This window comes from Solanum verrucosum, unplaced genomic scaffold (genome assembly GCF_900185275.1).
Source record: "Solanum verrucosum unplaced genomic scaffold, falcon-dt-bn FXZP01000163.1, whole genome shotgun sequence".
NCBI lineage: Eukaryota > Viridiplantae > Streptophyta > Magnoliopsida > Solanales > Solanaceae > Solanum > Solanum verrucosum.
The window spans coordinates 1702114-1717931 of NW_026020379.1; the positions used below are offsets into that span (position 1 = coordinate 1702114).

Consider the following 15818-nt stretch of genomic DNA (forward strand, 5'->3'; position numbering starts at 1 on the left):
ATGAACAGAAGGTGAGACCCCAGCCAAAAGGGGAAGAGGCAGACCAAAGGTAATATTTTTACTTGTATTGATTTAACTATAATCATTTTCTAACTTCTTCTTTGTATATTTAGAATCCATCAACAGAAGGTGATCCCCCAGCAAAAAGGGGAAGAGGAAGACCAAGAAAAACACCTACTGCACCTCCAGCACCTCTTACATATCCAACACTTAGTGCTTCTCCTCCACCTACTGTAACTTCCTTGCCTACTACTAGTAAAAAAGGAAGACCAAGAAAAACACCTCCTGCACATCCTGCATATCTTGAACATCCAGCACCACCTACTTCATTCCCAACTACTAGTAAAAGAGGAAGGGGCAGGGGAAGTGAAAGCACAATCCCATACAAAAGATCATCAATCATGGGATTGGGTGTATTTCAAGCTGAAAATAGATTCAAAGCATTTAATGTGAGTATTTGCTAGTAATTATATCAATCATCTTCATAAATTAAGTTTTTGCTACTAATTATTTTTCATAAATTGGGTGCAGCATGGCATGCCAAGCTTTAAGATACTCTCTACTGGTGCAATCAAAGTGACAAAATCAGCTGACATAACTGGTGATATTGGTTTCAAACCAAGTACAAAGCAAGCTTAAATGGAAAGGGAAATCAGCAATATCAACAAGAAAACTTCAAGAAATGAGTGAGAAACAAAGAAAAAAACCAAAAGGAAGTAGTTCAAACAATCCAAGTCAATCCAAGGAGCCATGGAAAATGTAGTATTGCAGCATTGTTTTAAGCCTTTTGTTTTTTATGTAGAATATTGATGTATTAGTACCAAACGAATTCTGTATTAGTTTTGGGTTGTGACTGATATTTTCTCTATCCCTTCAGTTTTTGATGTTGAATGTTGATGTATTAGTACCAAACGACTTCTGTTTTCATTTTGGGTTGTCAATGACATTCTATGACAATATTTTCCCTATGCCTTTTGTTTTTGGGTTGTGACTAAACGATGTATTAAAACATTCTACTATTTTCTTGTTTGCTTGAATAACTAATTTACAATTGCACAATCATCCGTTAGAATCTTCATTGACATAAATAGAGACATAAATACAAAGCATTACAAGAAAAACAAAATTCCTTATTACATCAAAATCTAACATAGGGTACCTTACTATGAAAAAGTAAAACGTAATTCCTTATTATGCCAATTCAACTAGATCAATACTTAATTCACTACTTTGGAATAGGTTGTTGATAAACATAGCAACAACACAAATCAAAACACACAAAATGATCTTCCAATAGCACCTACACCTTCCAATAGAACCTACACCATTATTATTGTCGATCACTTTCTCATTGATTTGTGTCTGGCTCCTTAAAACTTCTTCTTCCAACTCTTTGATTTTGTTCACCAAATTTGGGAGAATAAATTTTGAACTTCGGTCGAATTCTTCTTTGTCTCTCCATCGAAAAAACTTACAATTCTTAGACTAAATTATCAAATTAGTACATTAACATCAATTAAATTCAATGAAATAAATAATAGAAGAAGAGAAATCGCATACACCATAGCAGGGGCAGGACCAAAACCGCCTTCCGAGATTTGACTTCGACCAAGAAGTTTGCATATACAGTAAAACGCCATGTTTACACCGCACAATGGCTTTGAGCATTGGGTCTGATTCTTCCATACAGAGCATATTCAAGTCTGCATTTGCCATTATTTACCCTAACAAAGCAAAAAAAAACGGTGAATTTGAAGAAAATTTTTGAACCCTAACTATGAAATCAAAGAAATTACAAGCTCTAAAGCTTCAAGCTTTTTCAAAATTCAAACTCTAGTTGAATGCTTTGACAAGTAAATTCAAGTTTTTAAGCTGATTTGGGAGAGAATGAAGGAATATATTGTTGGAGATTTGTCAACTATTAGAAGAATTGAGAAAAAGAGAAAAAAAAAGAGTTTGATTTTGGGAGAGATGAGATTATACCGTTGGAGATTTAATATAGCTGATTTGGACTCACACGCGTAGTTTTCTTCAGGTTTTAACGTTTTATTTTCTCTTCTTACGCGCCTAAGGGAGTTGATCTCACCTTCTTGGACATGTCAGCAAATAAGGGTGAGATAATAAGTGAAAAAAAATGTTCAGGGGGATAATAGGACCCCCGTAAAGTATGAGTGTGTAGTTGGAAATCCGGCTATAGGTTGGGGGGTTTTGGTCATTTTCTCCTCAAAAGTTAATTAAACTAGCACTGACAAGGAAAAAAGAAGTTAAGGTATATCAGAACAATCTGAATTTGTGGTGAAAACAATCATAAAGAAAGAGGTATCAGTCTAAGATGGATGTAACGATCGGATTTCTCTAGCACTGACAGGGGAAAAAAAGTTAAAGTGTATCAGAACAATCTGAATTTGTGATGAAAATAATTATAAGGAAAGAGGTATTAGTCTAAGATGAATGTAACGATCGGATTTCTCCAGCACTGACAGGGAAAAAAGAAGTTAAAATGTATCAAAACAATTTGAATTTGTGGTGAAAACAATTATAAGGAAAGAGGTATCAGTCTAAGATGGATGTAACGAGCAGATTTCTCGTTGTTCAAAAGGTACCTCGTGCGAAATCCTAAAATTCTTGAAAATGCATTGCCAATTTAAAAATTGAGGCACACGATGATCTTGTTAAAATTTGAATTGATCCAAACTAGCGTCAGCCCACCATAGTGGGAATCCTCCCGCTATGGCTGAGCCACTATAGCACATGCATGGCCTCTATAATGGGGCTAATAGAATTAGACCCTAAGTAAAGTGATGTCTTTTATTTTTCTCTCATTTTCCATTGACAAAAGAGACAAATGTTACTCCCAAAATTCCCCCAAGCCACTCTAAGCTCGAGGACAATGGAGAGGAGGGATTTCAGTGCAAAGAAGGTTAAAATCCAATTATTCCAGTTTATGTTTGTCGGGATTTGTCTAAGGGGCCTTAAGCTTGCATTCAAAGTTCTTTAGCATTAGATTGGCGCCCAGGTAGGCTAGGTTTCTTAATTGAATAGTTAGATTTGTACTTACATATGTAATATCTTGTGGATTGTCAGGGGATCTCATGTATAGGCATTCGGACACGGATTCTGAATGGTTAAACGTGTGGTTAGCTATGATTTAGGCTAATGATAGACTTGATTTAGTTATTGTTGGTACTATGATGTTGGGTGGTATCTTGGGAAAGAAAAGTGTGGGTGATCGGATTACGATTAGAAAATAGTATGGAAGAATTTCTCTTGGGTAGGGAATGGTTGATTATCTCTCGTTCATACTTTATGTGCTTGTCAATTATATTGCTTGTTAGTAATGCATGCATGATATAAGTTTTGGGGGAAAAAAGGAAAGAATGTGACTTGTAAATGAAAGATGTTGTCAATTGCATGTGATGAATGTGTTACTTGAATGTACAAGTGTGGTTAGTGTTAATTGTGATTATGATTGTGTTGTGTATTGATGTTAGATCGAATACCATATCGATATATATATATTATTATTATTAGATTGTGTACCACGCAGGTACATATATTATTATTATTATTATTATTATTATTATTATCATTACTATTATTATTTGATCAGATATCGTGTTGGTACATATATTATTATTATTATTATTATTGAATCGGATACCACGCCAGTACTTATTATTACTATTGTTGTTGTTGTTGTTGAATCAGGTACCACACAGTACATATATTATTATTAGATCAGATACCACGCTGATAAATATATTATTATTATTATTGCATCAAGTACCACATCGGTACATTCACCGTTTGTATGTGGGTTCTATGAGAGAACCAAATTTATAATGAGATGGTTGCAGGTTTGTATATGAGAGAACCATGATGAGTTATTATGTTTAGGTATCACTTGTTGGTCCTTGGGTGGCTGGATTGGGTTATTGAAATGTTGGAGTGGCTTTGTGCAGACCGAGAGAGCATGTTAAAAGGGGTAGATGATAATTAGGAAGTCTTATTGGTTCGACTACTGGACGGTGTGATGAATTAGATATGACTGGTGGAGAATGCTAAGTAGAGGTGAAGACTGGAGTCAAGGCTACTTTATAATTATGATTATAATTACATGTATGTGTTTTGCTAAATAGTTGTTTATTGTTCATATTTATGTACAATTGGAGCATTGTAAGGTAAGGAGTTGGCATGAGAGCTTAAGGAGGATTAGGGGGATAGTAAATTGAGTAGTAGAGTTGGTAATGACCTATGTGATAGAGGGGTTAGGCTATGATTTAATGCAAGTGTGGAATGTTGGAGCTCAATATGAAATCCTATTTTCTTGCAAGACCTGTTCGGATAAGGAAAAACTCCAGGGCTTAGATGTTGGAGTTAGCAGCGAAAGAAGGTGGGTGACATGGGTGGGTCCTAATGGTATTGTGTTATTTTCCTATTCTTGATTATGCACATAATATTATGTGGTGAATTTGGATTGATCGATAACGTATACCAGTACGTGTTGTTTGTTCTAATACTATTCTTATTATGCCATTTGACGTAATCTGTTTGCAGAATACAGTAATGTTTCTTATGCTTATTGTAATGACCCGGTTGGTCATTTTTTATTTTTCCATGAAATTTACTGTTTTGCCCTCAAGATATCGACCTGAATCTTCTATAATTGAGTTTGGAAAGTTGGTTTTGGACATTGAGTTTAAAGTTGAGAGTTTGATAAATTTTGAGTTTGAAAGGCTAAGTTGTTGAGAAAGTGGTTTTCGATGTCTTTTGGAGTTTTGAGTGTCGAAATGGAATTGCATCAGTTCTGGAATGTGAAATTTGATCTTTTTCGGTTTCTGATTCGGAGTCTTTTTGAGGATTTGAGGTCCTAAGTTGTAAAATTGTGGAAATTTAGTCTTTGGATTGACTTTGTTCAACATTCAGGGTTCGGATGCTCGAATCGGAATTTTGAGAGTTCTGATGTCGAGGTCTTTGATGGCGATTTGATATAAAACCAATGAGAAATGATTCTGGCTAATGATTTGATATAAAGCCGTTGGGAAATGATTCCAACTAGTGATTTGATATAAAACCGATGGGAAATGGTTTCGACTAGTGATTTAATATAAAGCCGATGGAAAATGGTTTCGGTGAGAGATTTAATACTTGTAATTTGGTGCATTTTGATGCTTATGTGTGACTTGCTTGTTAATTGTGAATAATGTACTTGTTACATGTGATTGATCTACTTGACATTGAGATTGACTTACTTGATTCGTTGGGTTGTTGATTTGTGACTATTGAACTATGAATATTGGGTCTTGTGAGTCATGTATTGTAGAATTGTTAAGTTGGGCTGATTTTTGTGCAAGTAGTAGTTTGAGGAGGTTCGGTTGGAATCTAAGGGCTACTCGATTTCTAGCTAGATGTCTTGTTTATTAGGTTGCTTGTTGAATACCATGTTGTTGGTACTCACCCCTTGCTTCTACACTTGTGTAGGTTCCGAACTCGGACCCGTATGATCTCTTTCTCCTTCTTCTGATTTTGAGGCTTGTCAAGGATTAGAAGAGGTAGTTGTTTGTCACTTCGGTGGGCCCTCTTTTTCCTTTTCGTTATACTTTATTCTATTTGAGAAACAAAGATTGAGACTTGTACTAATTTCTTAAATTCCGCACTTTATGTATCTAGTAGCTTGTACACGTGACAACCAAATTTTGGAAGTTTTAATAGAATGAATAAGTTTTTCGCTTTATCTTATTTTTTCTTTATTGTTTTCCGCATTTCTTTCGTTTTCTTTGGGTTAAGGCTGACTAGTCTTGTGGAAATAGACAAATGTCAGCATGTCCGTTTCTAAGACTTTGACACTTATCTATACAATATAGAGGTGAGGTGAGATTTAGTCAGACAGAACATCAACTAGATCCCTAGTTTGAACATTTGAGGCTCTTCCTTCTTTTATAAGGGGTGACTTAAAGGGAAGCTTTTCTTTTTTTTTAAGTACCAAAAAGATTTAAAATAAAAGAAAGAAGTTTATTTAACAATCATAGAAATATTTTAGAGCTTGAATTAAACTATTTAAGTATTCATACTAATAAATAGAGTTTCTTACAACAAGATCCAAGTAATGTAATGCAAACACACTAACATCTTATTAACTTGAATATACCCTAACCAATATACATAATAAATTACTATCAAGTGTTTATTGTGAACTTAAGGATAATATATTTTGTAAAAATATTTCATTATAAATAATAAGTATAAGAAAAAGTATGATCAATATTTTGCATATATATGTATACATATAAATTCTATTTAAAGAGTTCAAGACTTTTTATTAAAAATTGACTTTAAGTCATTAATTTTATCTTCTTTATTTATATTTCATTCAAAATAATTTTTATAAGATGAAAAGTATTTCATAAATATCTAGGTTGATTATGTAGTAATAAGGATACCTATTACTAACTCATCAATAACCCAATCATCTATATTAACAAAACTAGCAGTAAGATTATAAATTATAATTTGAAATCCATCATTATCCCTAAGAGTGAGTTTCATTCACAGTAGTTTCATATGATTCTGGAGAGTCAAAGATATGTTTAGAAAATAGGTTTATCTTAGGAGACACTAAGAGCATTAAGAATTTTATTTTATCTTAATATAAGAAAACAACTTTATTTTATTATTTTATCTCAAATACTAAATAACAAACTTTTGTAATTTTTAAATCTATATATCAGACATTTATATGTTCTCTTATTAAGAAGTAGCAGTATTACATTATAAGTTTAATAACGAAAAATTATAGTTGAGATGAATTCACATATGTCTTGAATGAACTTCATAAAAATAAATCATTTAGCTATATCAATCATTAATATTAAAAATCAACATGTACAATGACATATTTCTTCTGCTAAAAAGTATTGTGTTTGATAACAAAGAATTCCAAGAATTTAACATGACAAAAATACTAGTAAATTAAGTGTAAAGTCGCATTCTACTATGATGCAAATCGACGAAGAGTTACAATTGAAATAGAATTATTATTGATACTTTCTTGTCCACTTTTAGTTGTCATGAATTCTCTAGTTTTTCTTTTTAGAGTCAAGAACTATGACTAACTTTTATGATGTATATTTCCATCATATTGATATGCAAAAAAAATTGCAATTTATAGTACTTTTCATATAGTTTTTGAATATCTATTTTTTTGTTTAAAATATCAAATTAATGTAATCTAATTTAACTTCAAAAATTAGTGAAATTAATTTTCGAAAAGCGTAACATGACAACTAAAAATGGACGGAGAGAGTAATTTATAGAAAAAAAATATCTTTATATGCAAGAAATTTATATATATAAAAAAGATCATTTAAATATATCGATCAACAACATAAAAAATTAACTTATGCAACGATTCTGCTCAAAAGTATTTTGCTTCATCACAATGACAATATATATTTTGTTCAAATTAGTAATATCGTTTGATGGGTCAAAAATGCTCATTTTGAAGAAACAAATATTTTTGCTGATCTAAAAAGAAAATAGACTAAAAAAGAAAATTCTCCATTAGTAGTTACATAGAAGTAAGAAATGTTAATATGTTCTTCTAATATGGCCTAATGACAGAAAAAAGTGCACTACACTACAGTCTTCTAGTTGAGAGAAAAAAAGACCAAAAAATCTAATTTTTTTAGCATTTTAAAAAAAAAAAATCTCCCTTTTTATATTACTTGTACATTTTTATTTTATTTTTTCTTTTCTGCACATTGAATCTAGCCACCAAAAATAAGTCTGGCTCAGGAATATTATTTTTTTCTTAATTGTATTTTTCTTTTACTTTTGTTCTTGTGATTGTTACTTTTTCCCTCCTTTTTTATCATTGTTCTTTGCAAAAAAAAAAAACTGTCCTCTAAATCTACTATTAAGAAAAGACACCAAAGCAATATGTTCTAAAAAGCAGATTATGAATTTCATACTGAACATATCTTTTCGAATTCTAATAAAAACAAGAGAGAATTATTATTAATCTGAGATTGTGGTAAAATTCATTTTAAAATTTTAAATAAGAATATTACAAGCTCATGCCATGTTTTATCTAAAAGTAACTGGACCCAGAAATTGGGCTTTTTGCTTTTTTTAGAATGATATGGGTATGTTCTTCCGGTAAAAGAAGTGGCCAGAAGGCCCACCATCAGGCAAAAGGGCCAGACCTATTGGGCCTTTAGCAGCTTCTTCTGGAGTCATAGGCCCAGTATTACAAGTAATATCTGTGTTAACAAAGCCAGGACAAATGCAGTTGACACAAATAGAAGAATACTTTTGGGCCACAATTCTTGTGTGTGCATTCATGGCCACTTTTGACACTTTATAAGCTGCAAGATCAATGGGCCAACCTTTTTCTTCTAATACACCCTCTTTGAAGGCACAAAGGAATTCATTCACTATTTCATCCACTTTTTCTGTTGTAAGACTTTTCTCGTCTCTTAAAGCCTTTATGGCCCATTCATTTGATACTAGCTGAAAATGTATTTCAAAAAAAAGTGAGAAACAATAGGATGATCAAGAGACAAGAAATAAAATGGTATTGTGAGTCGAAATTGTTGATGGTGGAGCCAAGATTATCATTAAGGGGTTCAAATTATGAAGAAGTTAAAGGAGATTCAACATTTACTATACAACAACAATATAGATAGTATTATCCTACACACAGTGGGGTGTGGAGAGGGTAGATGACCTTACCACTACCATAGAGGTAGAGAGGTTGTTTCTGATAGACCCGCAGTTCAAGAAAAAACAATACAAAGCAACATAGATGAAGAAATAACTGAAATAAAGAAAGTCATGACAATATACTATAGACAACATGACAATTCATTCTAAATAGTAGTTATTACAGATAAAACGATAATCGAAGTGTATAAGAAATCGGAGATAATATCTGAACTCAAATGATAAACAACTACAAGAGTAATACTATGACCAATAGTATAAAGGAATAAGACGGACAATACTTAACTATCTAACTAACATCCTACCCTAATTTGTGTCCTCCCTAACCTCCTATCTAAGGTCATATCCTTAGTAAAGTTGAAGTTGTGTCATATTTTTTCTAATCAACTCTTGTATCTCCCAAAGGAAAAAAGATTTCTCTCCAATACTTCTTCAACCTACATCTACCACTCTAAAAATATTTATTGTCAACCTCTCGCTCTTTCTCACCGACGTTCATGCATCTCTTTTACACATGTTCAAACCATCTAGGTCTCGTTTCTCGCATTTTGTTATCTATTGAGGCGACTCTTATCTGGTCCCGGATATCTTCATTCCTAATTTTATCTCTCCTATTATGCGCACGCAAACATTTCATCATCCTCATCTCCACAACTTTCATATTCTAGATTTAGGAATTTTTTACTAACCAACAATCTGCTCTATACTGAATAGCCGGTCTAACCACCGCTCTATATAACTAACTTCTAAGTTTTGGTGGCACCTTCTTATCAAACAGGAATCCAGATGCGAGCCTCCATTTTATCCACCCTACACCTATATGATGTGTCACATCATTGTCAATCTCCCCATTTCATTGGATAATAGACTCAAGATAGTTGAAACTTCCTCTCTTTTGAATGACTTGTGTATCAAGCCTCACTTTAACTCTAACCACATGCATTACATCACTGAACTTGCACTCCAAGTATTTTTTTTTATCATTAAACATCTATTATATATAATAAATAAGTTTAACCATATATAAATAATGATTTTCCACCTAAGGGGATTCAAATGAACTACATCGGCTCTACATAGCTCTGACCCTGACTTTTATAGAGGCAATTTGGATTAATGCAGTGTTTTAAAAGGGGGGCACGAGGCGAGGCAAGAAGTTTTATGCAGTATAAAGCAAGGAATAAGCCTAAAACATAAAGCGTAAGTCTTATGAATTTATAGGATAAATCTTATCTATCTTCAGTTTTATAATTTTATTACTAAAAAGTCTCATATGTCTTCAATAGAACTTTTAAACAAAATATCAATGTTAGCAAGCCGTTATTAGTAAATGAGAAAAAATAAAAATCTTACCTTTATCTTTCCAAGCAAAGAAGAAACATTAACAATCCTTGGTAAAGGAGATAAGAGGAGTAGTGGAATAAAGGCATCAACCATTGTTTTTGCTCCATAATAGTTAGTTCTTATACATTCTTCTGCCCATTCAAAATTCTCTATCAGTTTTCCATTTGACTTTATTGGTGGAAGTTCATTCTCCTGCAATGGTATATTTCAGAATTAATCATAACAAAATATGTTAATACAAAAATTCAAGAGTATATTTTATCACACAATTGTATTGTTTTTGGGATTGTATATTTTTCACACAAATAGATCATTATTACTTTTTTTGGGATGTAAATAACACTTTTGATCCCTCAATTATGAATAAATTTTAATTTTAGTCCTTACAATTATTGATTATGCACAATTAACCTTCAATTTCTCGAAACTTTATAAAAAAAATTTATCTCTCTGCTAGTAAATATTTATCAAAGCACTATATAACATTATTGGTCAATCTTAAATAAATGTTTTTCCATAAAATATAGGGAAAAAGGATAAATATACCCTCGAACGATCGTAAATGGTATGCAGATACCCTTCGTTATATTTTTGGGACATTGGTGCCCCTGTCGTCCAAAAACTACAGCATATATGCTCTTCACTCTAACGGAAGACTAAATAGGGACACGTGGCGCAATCTTATCCGTCGATCCAATATTTAATAAATATCGGATCAGTGGATAAGATTATGACACGTGTATATCCGTTAGTATAAAGGGTATACATGCGCTAGTTTTTGGACGGCAGGGACACCAATGTCCCAAAATATAACGAAGGGTATCTACATACCATTTACGATAGTTCGGGGTATATTTGTCATTTTTCCCTAAAATATATAATTAAAAAAAATAGTAACCTCAGTTGTGTCACTGGAACCTCGAAAAGCTTCTCGTTCTATCACCTCTGGAAGGATTGAAACATCTCCCTCTACCATTAATCCATTAACTCCTGCATTATTTACCTGCAAATTATCCATTTTAACATTTTTTTATTATGGAAAAATGAAAATAAACTGAGTATTAAGTAATAAATTTGCAAATCATGATACAAATAATTTTGAGAGAGATTATATTTAGTTCCTAAAATTAATTAACCAACACATAGGAGTAACCCTTTCAATTACTTAGGGTCATTTGACAAGTGATTAGCGTTATGCATGTATTAGTAATATAAAAATTAATTATGAAGAAATTTTTGTATTTTTTATGCAGTGTTTAGTTAGACATGCATAAGTTATTTCATCTTTTTCTATTTTCTACATTAAGAAAAATACATAAATTTTCTTATAACTTTATATTAATTACACGAGTTTAATACATTAAGGGATCATTTGGTAGAGTGTATTAGGAAAAATTATGCACAGTGTATTAAAGAATGCAGACTAAATTGTCATGATAACATTATGTTGAGACTAATTTATTGCACCGGGGAGATGGATAAAATAATTCCAAATTGGATGGGATCGATAAGGTGGGATATCTAAAATTGAGTTTAGGATTAAATTTATACTATATTTGAGATAAACTTACAGCGTCAAGCAAACATAATATATAAATTTATTCCCAAACATAATCATTAGATATCTCATCTTATCCTATATATATATCAAACGACTTCGAATAACTTACCTTTGAACCAATTACAAACTACCCTAATGTTATCTTATATGAGAGTTAAATTACAGTAAACTTGTCTAGTGTGTAAAAATTAGAAGAAGTCACTATTCTATATTTTTCCTTTTAAGAGTTTAGTAACCACTACTACTTTCTTAACCTACTAAGTACTAACCATCAAATGTGGTGTAGTGGAGACAATAGTTTCTTTCTTAATTAAAATTTTTGAATTCGAGTGCTAAGTATGATAAAATTCTTGATAAGAGGTGTTTCCCTCAAATAGGACCCTAACGCAAATTTAAATTAATCAAACTCTAATATAGATATCAAATACTGAACAAGAAACCAAAAGTATAATAAATCTCAATCATGTCTTAGGTGTCAATACTAAAAAGAAGTTATGGACCATTTTGGTCAACTTTCTAGCCAAATTTTAGGTAGCCTTTGGCCCTGAATTATTTTTTTAAGAGATGAACTTTGAAAAATATATTTGATCATAAAATTTCGAAAATTTGAAATTTTTAAAAATTTTAAAAACAGCAAAACGTTATTTTCACTTCAAATTACTCAAAACAACTTTAATCTTTTTCATAATCATACTTGCTAATTTTCAACTAAAAATAAATTATTTTTGAAAATTTTCATAACAAAACATGTTGAATGCCCCCATACAATACATTTGACACTGGTTATATGGCCTTTTTTTTTCATCACAAAAAAGTGAATTCAACAAAATAGAGATAACATTTGTTTACATATTATTCTTCTCAAATTCACTTCAGAAATTATACTATTGTTATTGTTATTTAACAGAGTGGATTTACAATTTATGAACTCAAAATATAAAATTTAGGTAGTTTTTATTATTTTTTTATTTTTGTGCGTGTGGAATAAGAAAAGTGTCAGACAATGAGAGTTCCAAAAGGTAGAATAGTCCAACTTGACAAGCTACGAAAATTGGTCCAATAATAAGATCACAAATCCTTTCTCTCCTCTATTCTTTTTGACTTATTTTTATCATAGAAATATTTTAATTATTACTTTTAAAAGTAAAAGTATTTTTTTACATATTTTATTCATAACATTAGTTATTTATTTTTTAAGATATCATATTTAATCGCAATTGATAAGGACAGTATGATAAAATAATCATGCCAATCATTATTATTATTAAGTAAGAAATATTTAAAAAAAATTAATTTAGCGTGAATTATTAATTTCATCTTTGAACTATTGACGACTTTAAAAATACCCACTAATTACAAATTTAATTATAAAATATATCATCTTATTTTGCATATCAAACAACTCCTAATAATTTATCTCTTAATCAATTATCATGCTATCATAATATTGTCTCATATAAGAGTTAAATCAAAGTAAACTTGTTTGCGTGTATATATAATAATTAGAAATATCAACTTTACTTTTTTAGAGTTTTAATAACCACATACTATCTTAACATACGATTAGTGTGACATTTTAATATTTATTAAAATATATCATATATCACATTATGTATCATGTTATGTTTATTGATGGACATTATATTTGTACCTCACTATTCTAATCAATTGTATAAGAATGTGGTCATTAGTTGTTGTAACTCTTGTAACCATCAACTATTTATTTTCACTCATTATTCTGCCTCTTTATTCTTGTAACTTATAGACTATTCACTTATTGAATTTACTATTCATTATCTTCATATTAATTGAAAGAAAGAATTCATCACCTAAAAATAGTGGTCTTTCTTTGGGTTGAAAAGATGAAGAGATAAATTATATGTGAAAGTATCTCAAGAAAAACGAAAAGTATGAAATAATATTATAATGTGTAGTGGTGAAAGAAAAGAGTTGAGACTGTTTACATCTATTTATAAGAGTTTCAAGAAATATTTTAAAATGTGAATTAGTAAAATTTATTTTTTTATTTATAATTTTTTAATATAGATATAAAAAAAAAAATCAATTAATACTGAATAAGAATTAAAGTGTCAGACAATGATACACATAACAAAAGTATTCCACTTCCCACGACTCCGCTGCTTGTTCGTGGGAGAGTTCCAACTAAATTAAATTTTGAATTGAAGTTTTAAACTTTAAGACTTTTTAATTATCTAAAAGAGAAACTAATTAAATATTCATAAATATTTCATTGTTAATCTAATTATTATTACATTAATTAGTGATAACGATAAAAATCATAAATTTTAAATTCAGAATCCATTTTTGAGTAAATATAAATATATTATATTTTTTTATTCATAATGAGACTTGTATTAAACCATATTAATTCATCTTTAAAAATTCATTCAATTTGAAGCTAAAGGTGTTACATAAAATGAAACAGACATAATACTTTGTAATTTGAATTGATTTATTTTAAGTACAGTTAAGTCAAATAACTTCTAAACAGTTTTAAAATCTTTGAATAAATTTAAAAAGTGTTTATAAGTATTTAATTTTAAGCTAAAATAATAAAAATAAATCATAAATCATAAGTCAAAATTCTTAACTTGTGATTTTTCACATATAAGTCAAAAGTCAAAAATTAATCCAAACCAGCTCTTAATTATTTACTCATAAAGATAGGAAAGGAAAGTATGAAATTAGTTGTTATCCTTCATGAGGTTGTATATGGAAATATTTCTTCTTTCTATTTTGACTTAGGCATGAAATTTTAAAAAGCTAGTATGTCAAAACGTATCAAAATAACCTTTAATCTTTAAAGTAAAACATAAATAAAAATTATTAAAAAAGGCAAGAATATTTTTGTTTTCTATATTTAGATTGAAAAAACAAAGGGAGTAATAGATAATTTACCAGAATATCAAGTCTTCCATAATTAGATTTGATGAAGTTGACCAAAGAGGAAACACTTTGTGGATCCACAACATCAACTTGATGAAACACAACAAGAGAAGATTGCAGTTTTTCAACAGCTTCTACTCCTCTTTTTTCATCTCTAGCTGTTAAAACAACCATAACTCCTTTTTCCATTAGTTGTTTACAGATCTCATACCCTATGCCTTTGTTTCCACCAGTAACTACTGCAATTAAATCCCTAAAAAGAGATAAAAAATTACATATTAATTACTCAAAACAAAAGACATATTAAATTATTTGGAGAAAAATTAAAGAAGAAGACTTGCTTTCTTATTCCATCTTCTGCCATTTTTTTTTTCCTCTTGTTCTCTACAATTCTTTGTTCACTTTGTAGAGCAGCAAGGTAGGTATGTATATATAGTACTCCTATTAGTTTTATTGGAGTCCGTGTCACCGTCTGTTTTAATTTATGTGATACGAATGAATTTTTAAAGTCAATTAAATTTGTGTTGGATTGTAATATTTTAAAAAGTTTTTAAATTGGTTATTTATAATGATTTGTAATACTATTTTACATAATTTGCTACTCCTTCTCTCCCTATTTACTTGTTTAATTTTTACTTGGTCCACTTATTAAGAAAATAAAAATTAACATAGTGAGTTTATTATTTTACCCCTATTAATTGATAGAATTTTAAAATCAATTTACTCATTAAAGAAGTTCTATTTTTTTCAAAAATATTACATCTCTAAATAAATTGAGGCTATAATAGAAAAAAAAATATTGTTTTTTTCTTGATTTGTCAATAAATAAAAAAGGACAGATGGAGAACCATACATAAATTTATTGGAAATGCCCTTTTAGTTATTGAAAATGTATTTACTTTCAATTTATGTCATATATGATTTGAAGAAGTAATAATTTTTTTCATTATAAATTTTTTAAATAAATTTTTTTATTGTTAATTAAAAATTTATAGTATTTTTTATTTATTCTTTTAAAGTATATAAATTATTGAAATTTTCTTTTAATAATTTAAAATATCAAAAGTTACCGTAAGGATCGGAGTAATTTATTTTATTGATTACAAACACATTTAATTAGTTTGACCATAAAGTTACAATTAGTCATGTTACCCAGCTATACTTGTTTCTTAGGATACAATTTCTTATTAGACATAAAATTTAATCAACGTTTCTTTATCTATTTAGATTTGGTTTGTCATTGCTGCCAGAAATGATTTATTTTTAAAAATAGTTTTTTAGA

At 29.9% G+C, this 15818-nt stretch overlaps 2 protein-coding genes and 1 pseudogene across 7 annotated transcripts in view; 1 reads left to right on the plus strand and 2 right to left on the minus strand.

The window, feature by feature from the left end:
- LOC125839081 (actin-depolymerizing factor 10-like) overlaps positions 1-15818 on the minus strand; it is an 858671-nt gene that overhangs the window by 40898 nt on the left and 801955 nt on the right. The gene's annotated exons all lie outside the window — the stretch shown is intronic.
- Positions 1-15818, plus strand: part of LOC125839025 (F-box/kelch-repeat protein At3g06240-like) — a 151342-nt pseudogene that overhangs the window by 24326 nt on the left and 111198 nt on the right.
- LOC125839076 ((+)-neomenthol dehydrogenase-like) lies at positions 7998-14918 on the minus strand. The gene is made up of 5 exons (XM_049518053.1): positions 14878-14918; positions 14549-14789; positions 10967-11071; positions 10078-10260; positions 7998-8511 (listed from the first exon to the last, which is right to left on the minus strand). The coding sequence occupies exons 1-5, from the start codon at positions 14898-14900 to the stop codon at positions 8131-8133; spliced, it is 933 nt and encodes a 310-aa protein (XP_049374010.1). The 5' UTR covers positions 14901-14918; the 3' UTR covers positions 7998-8130.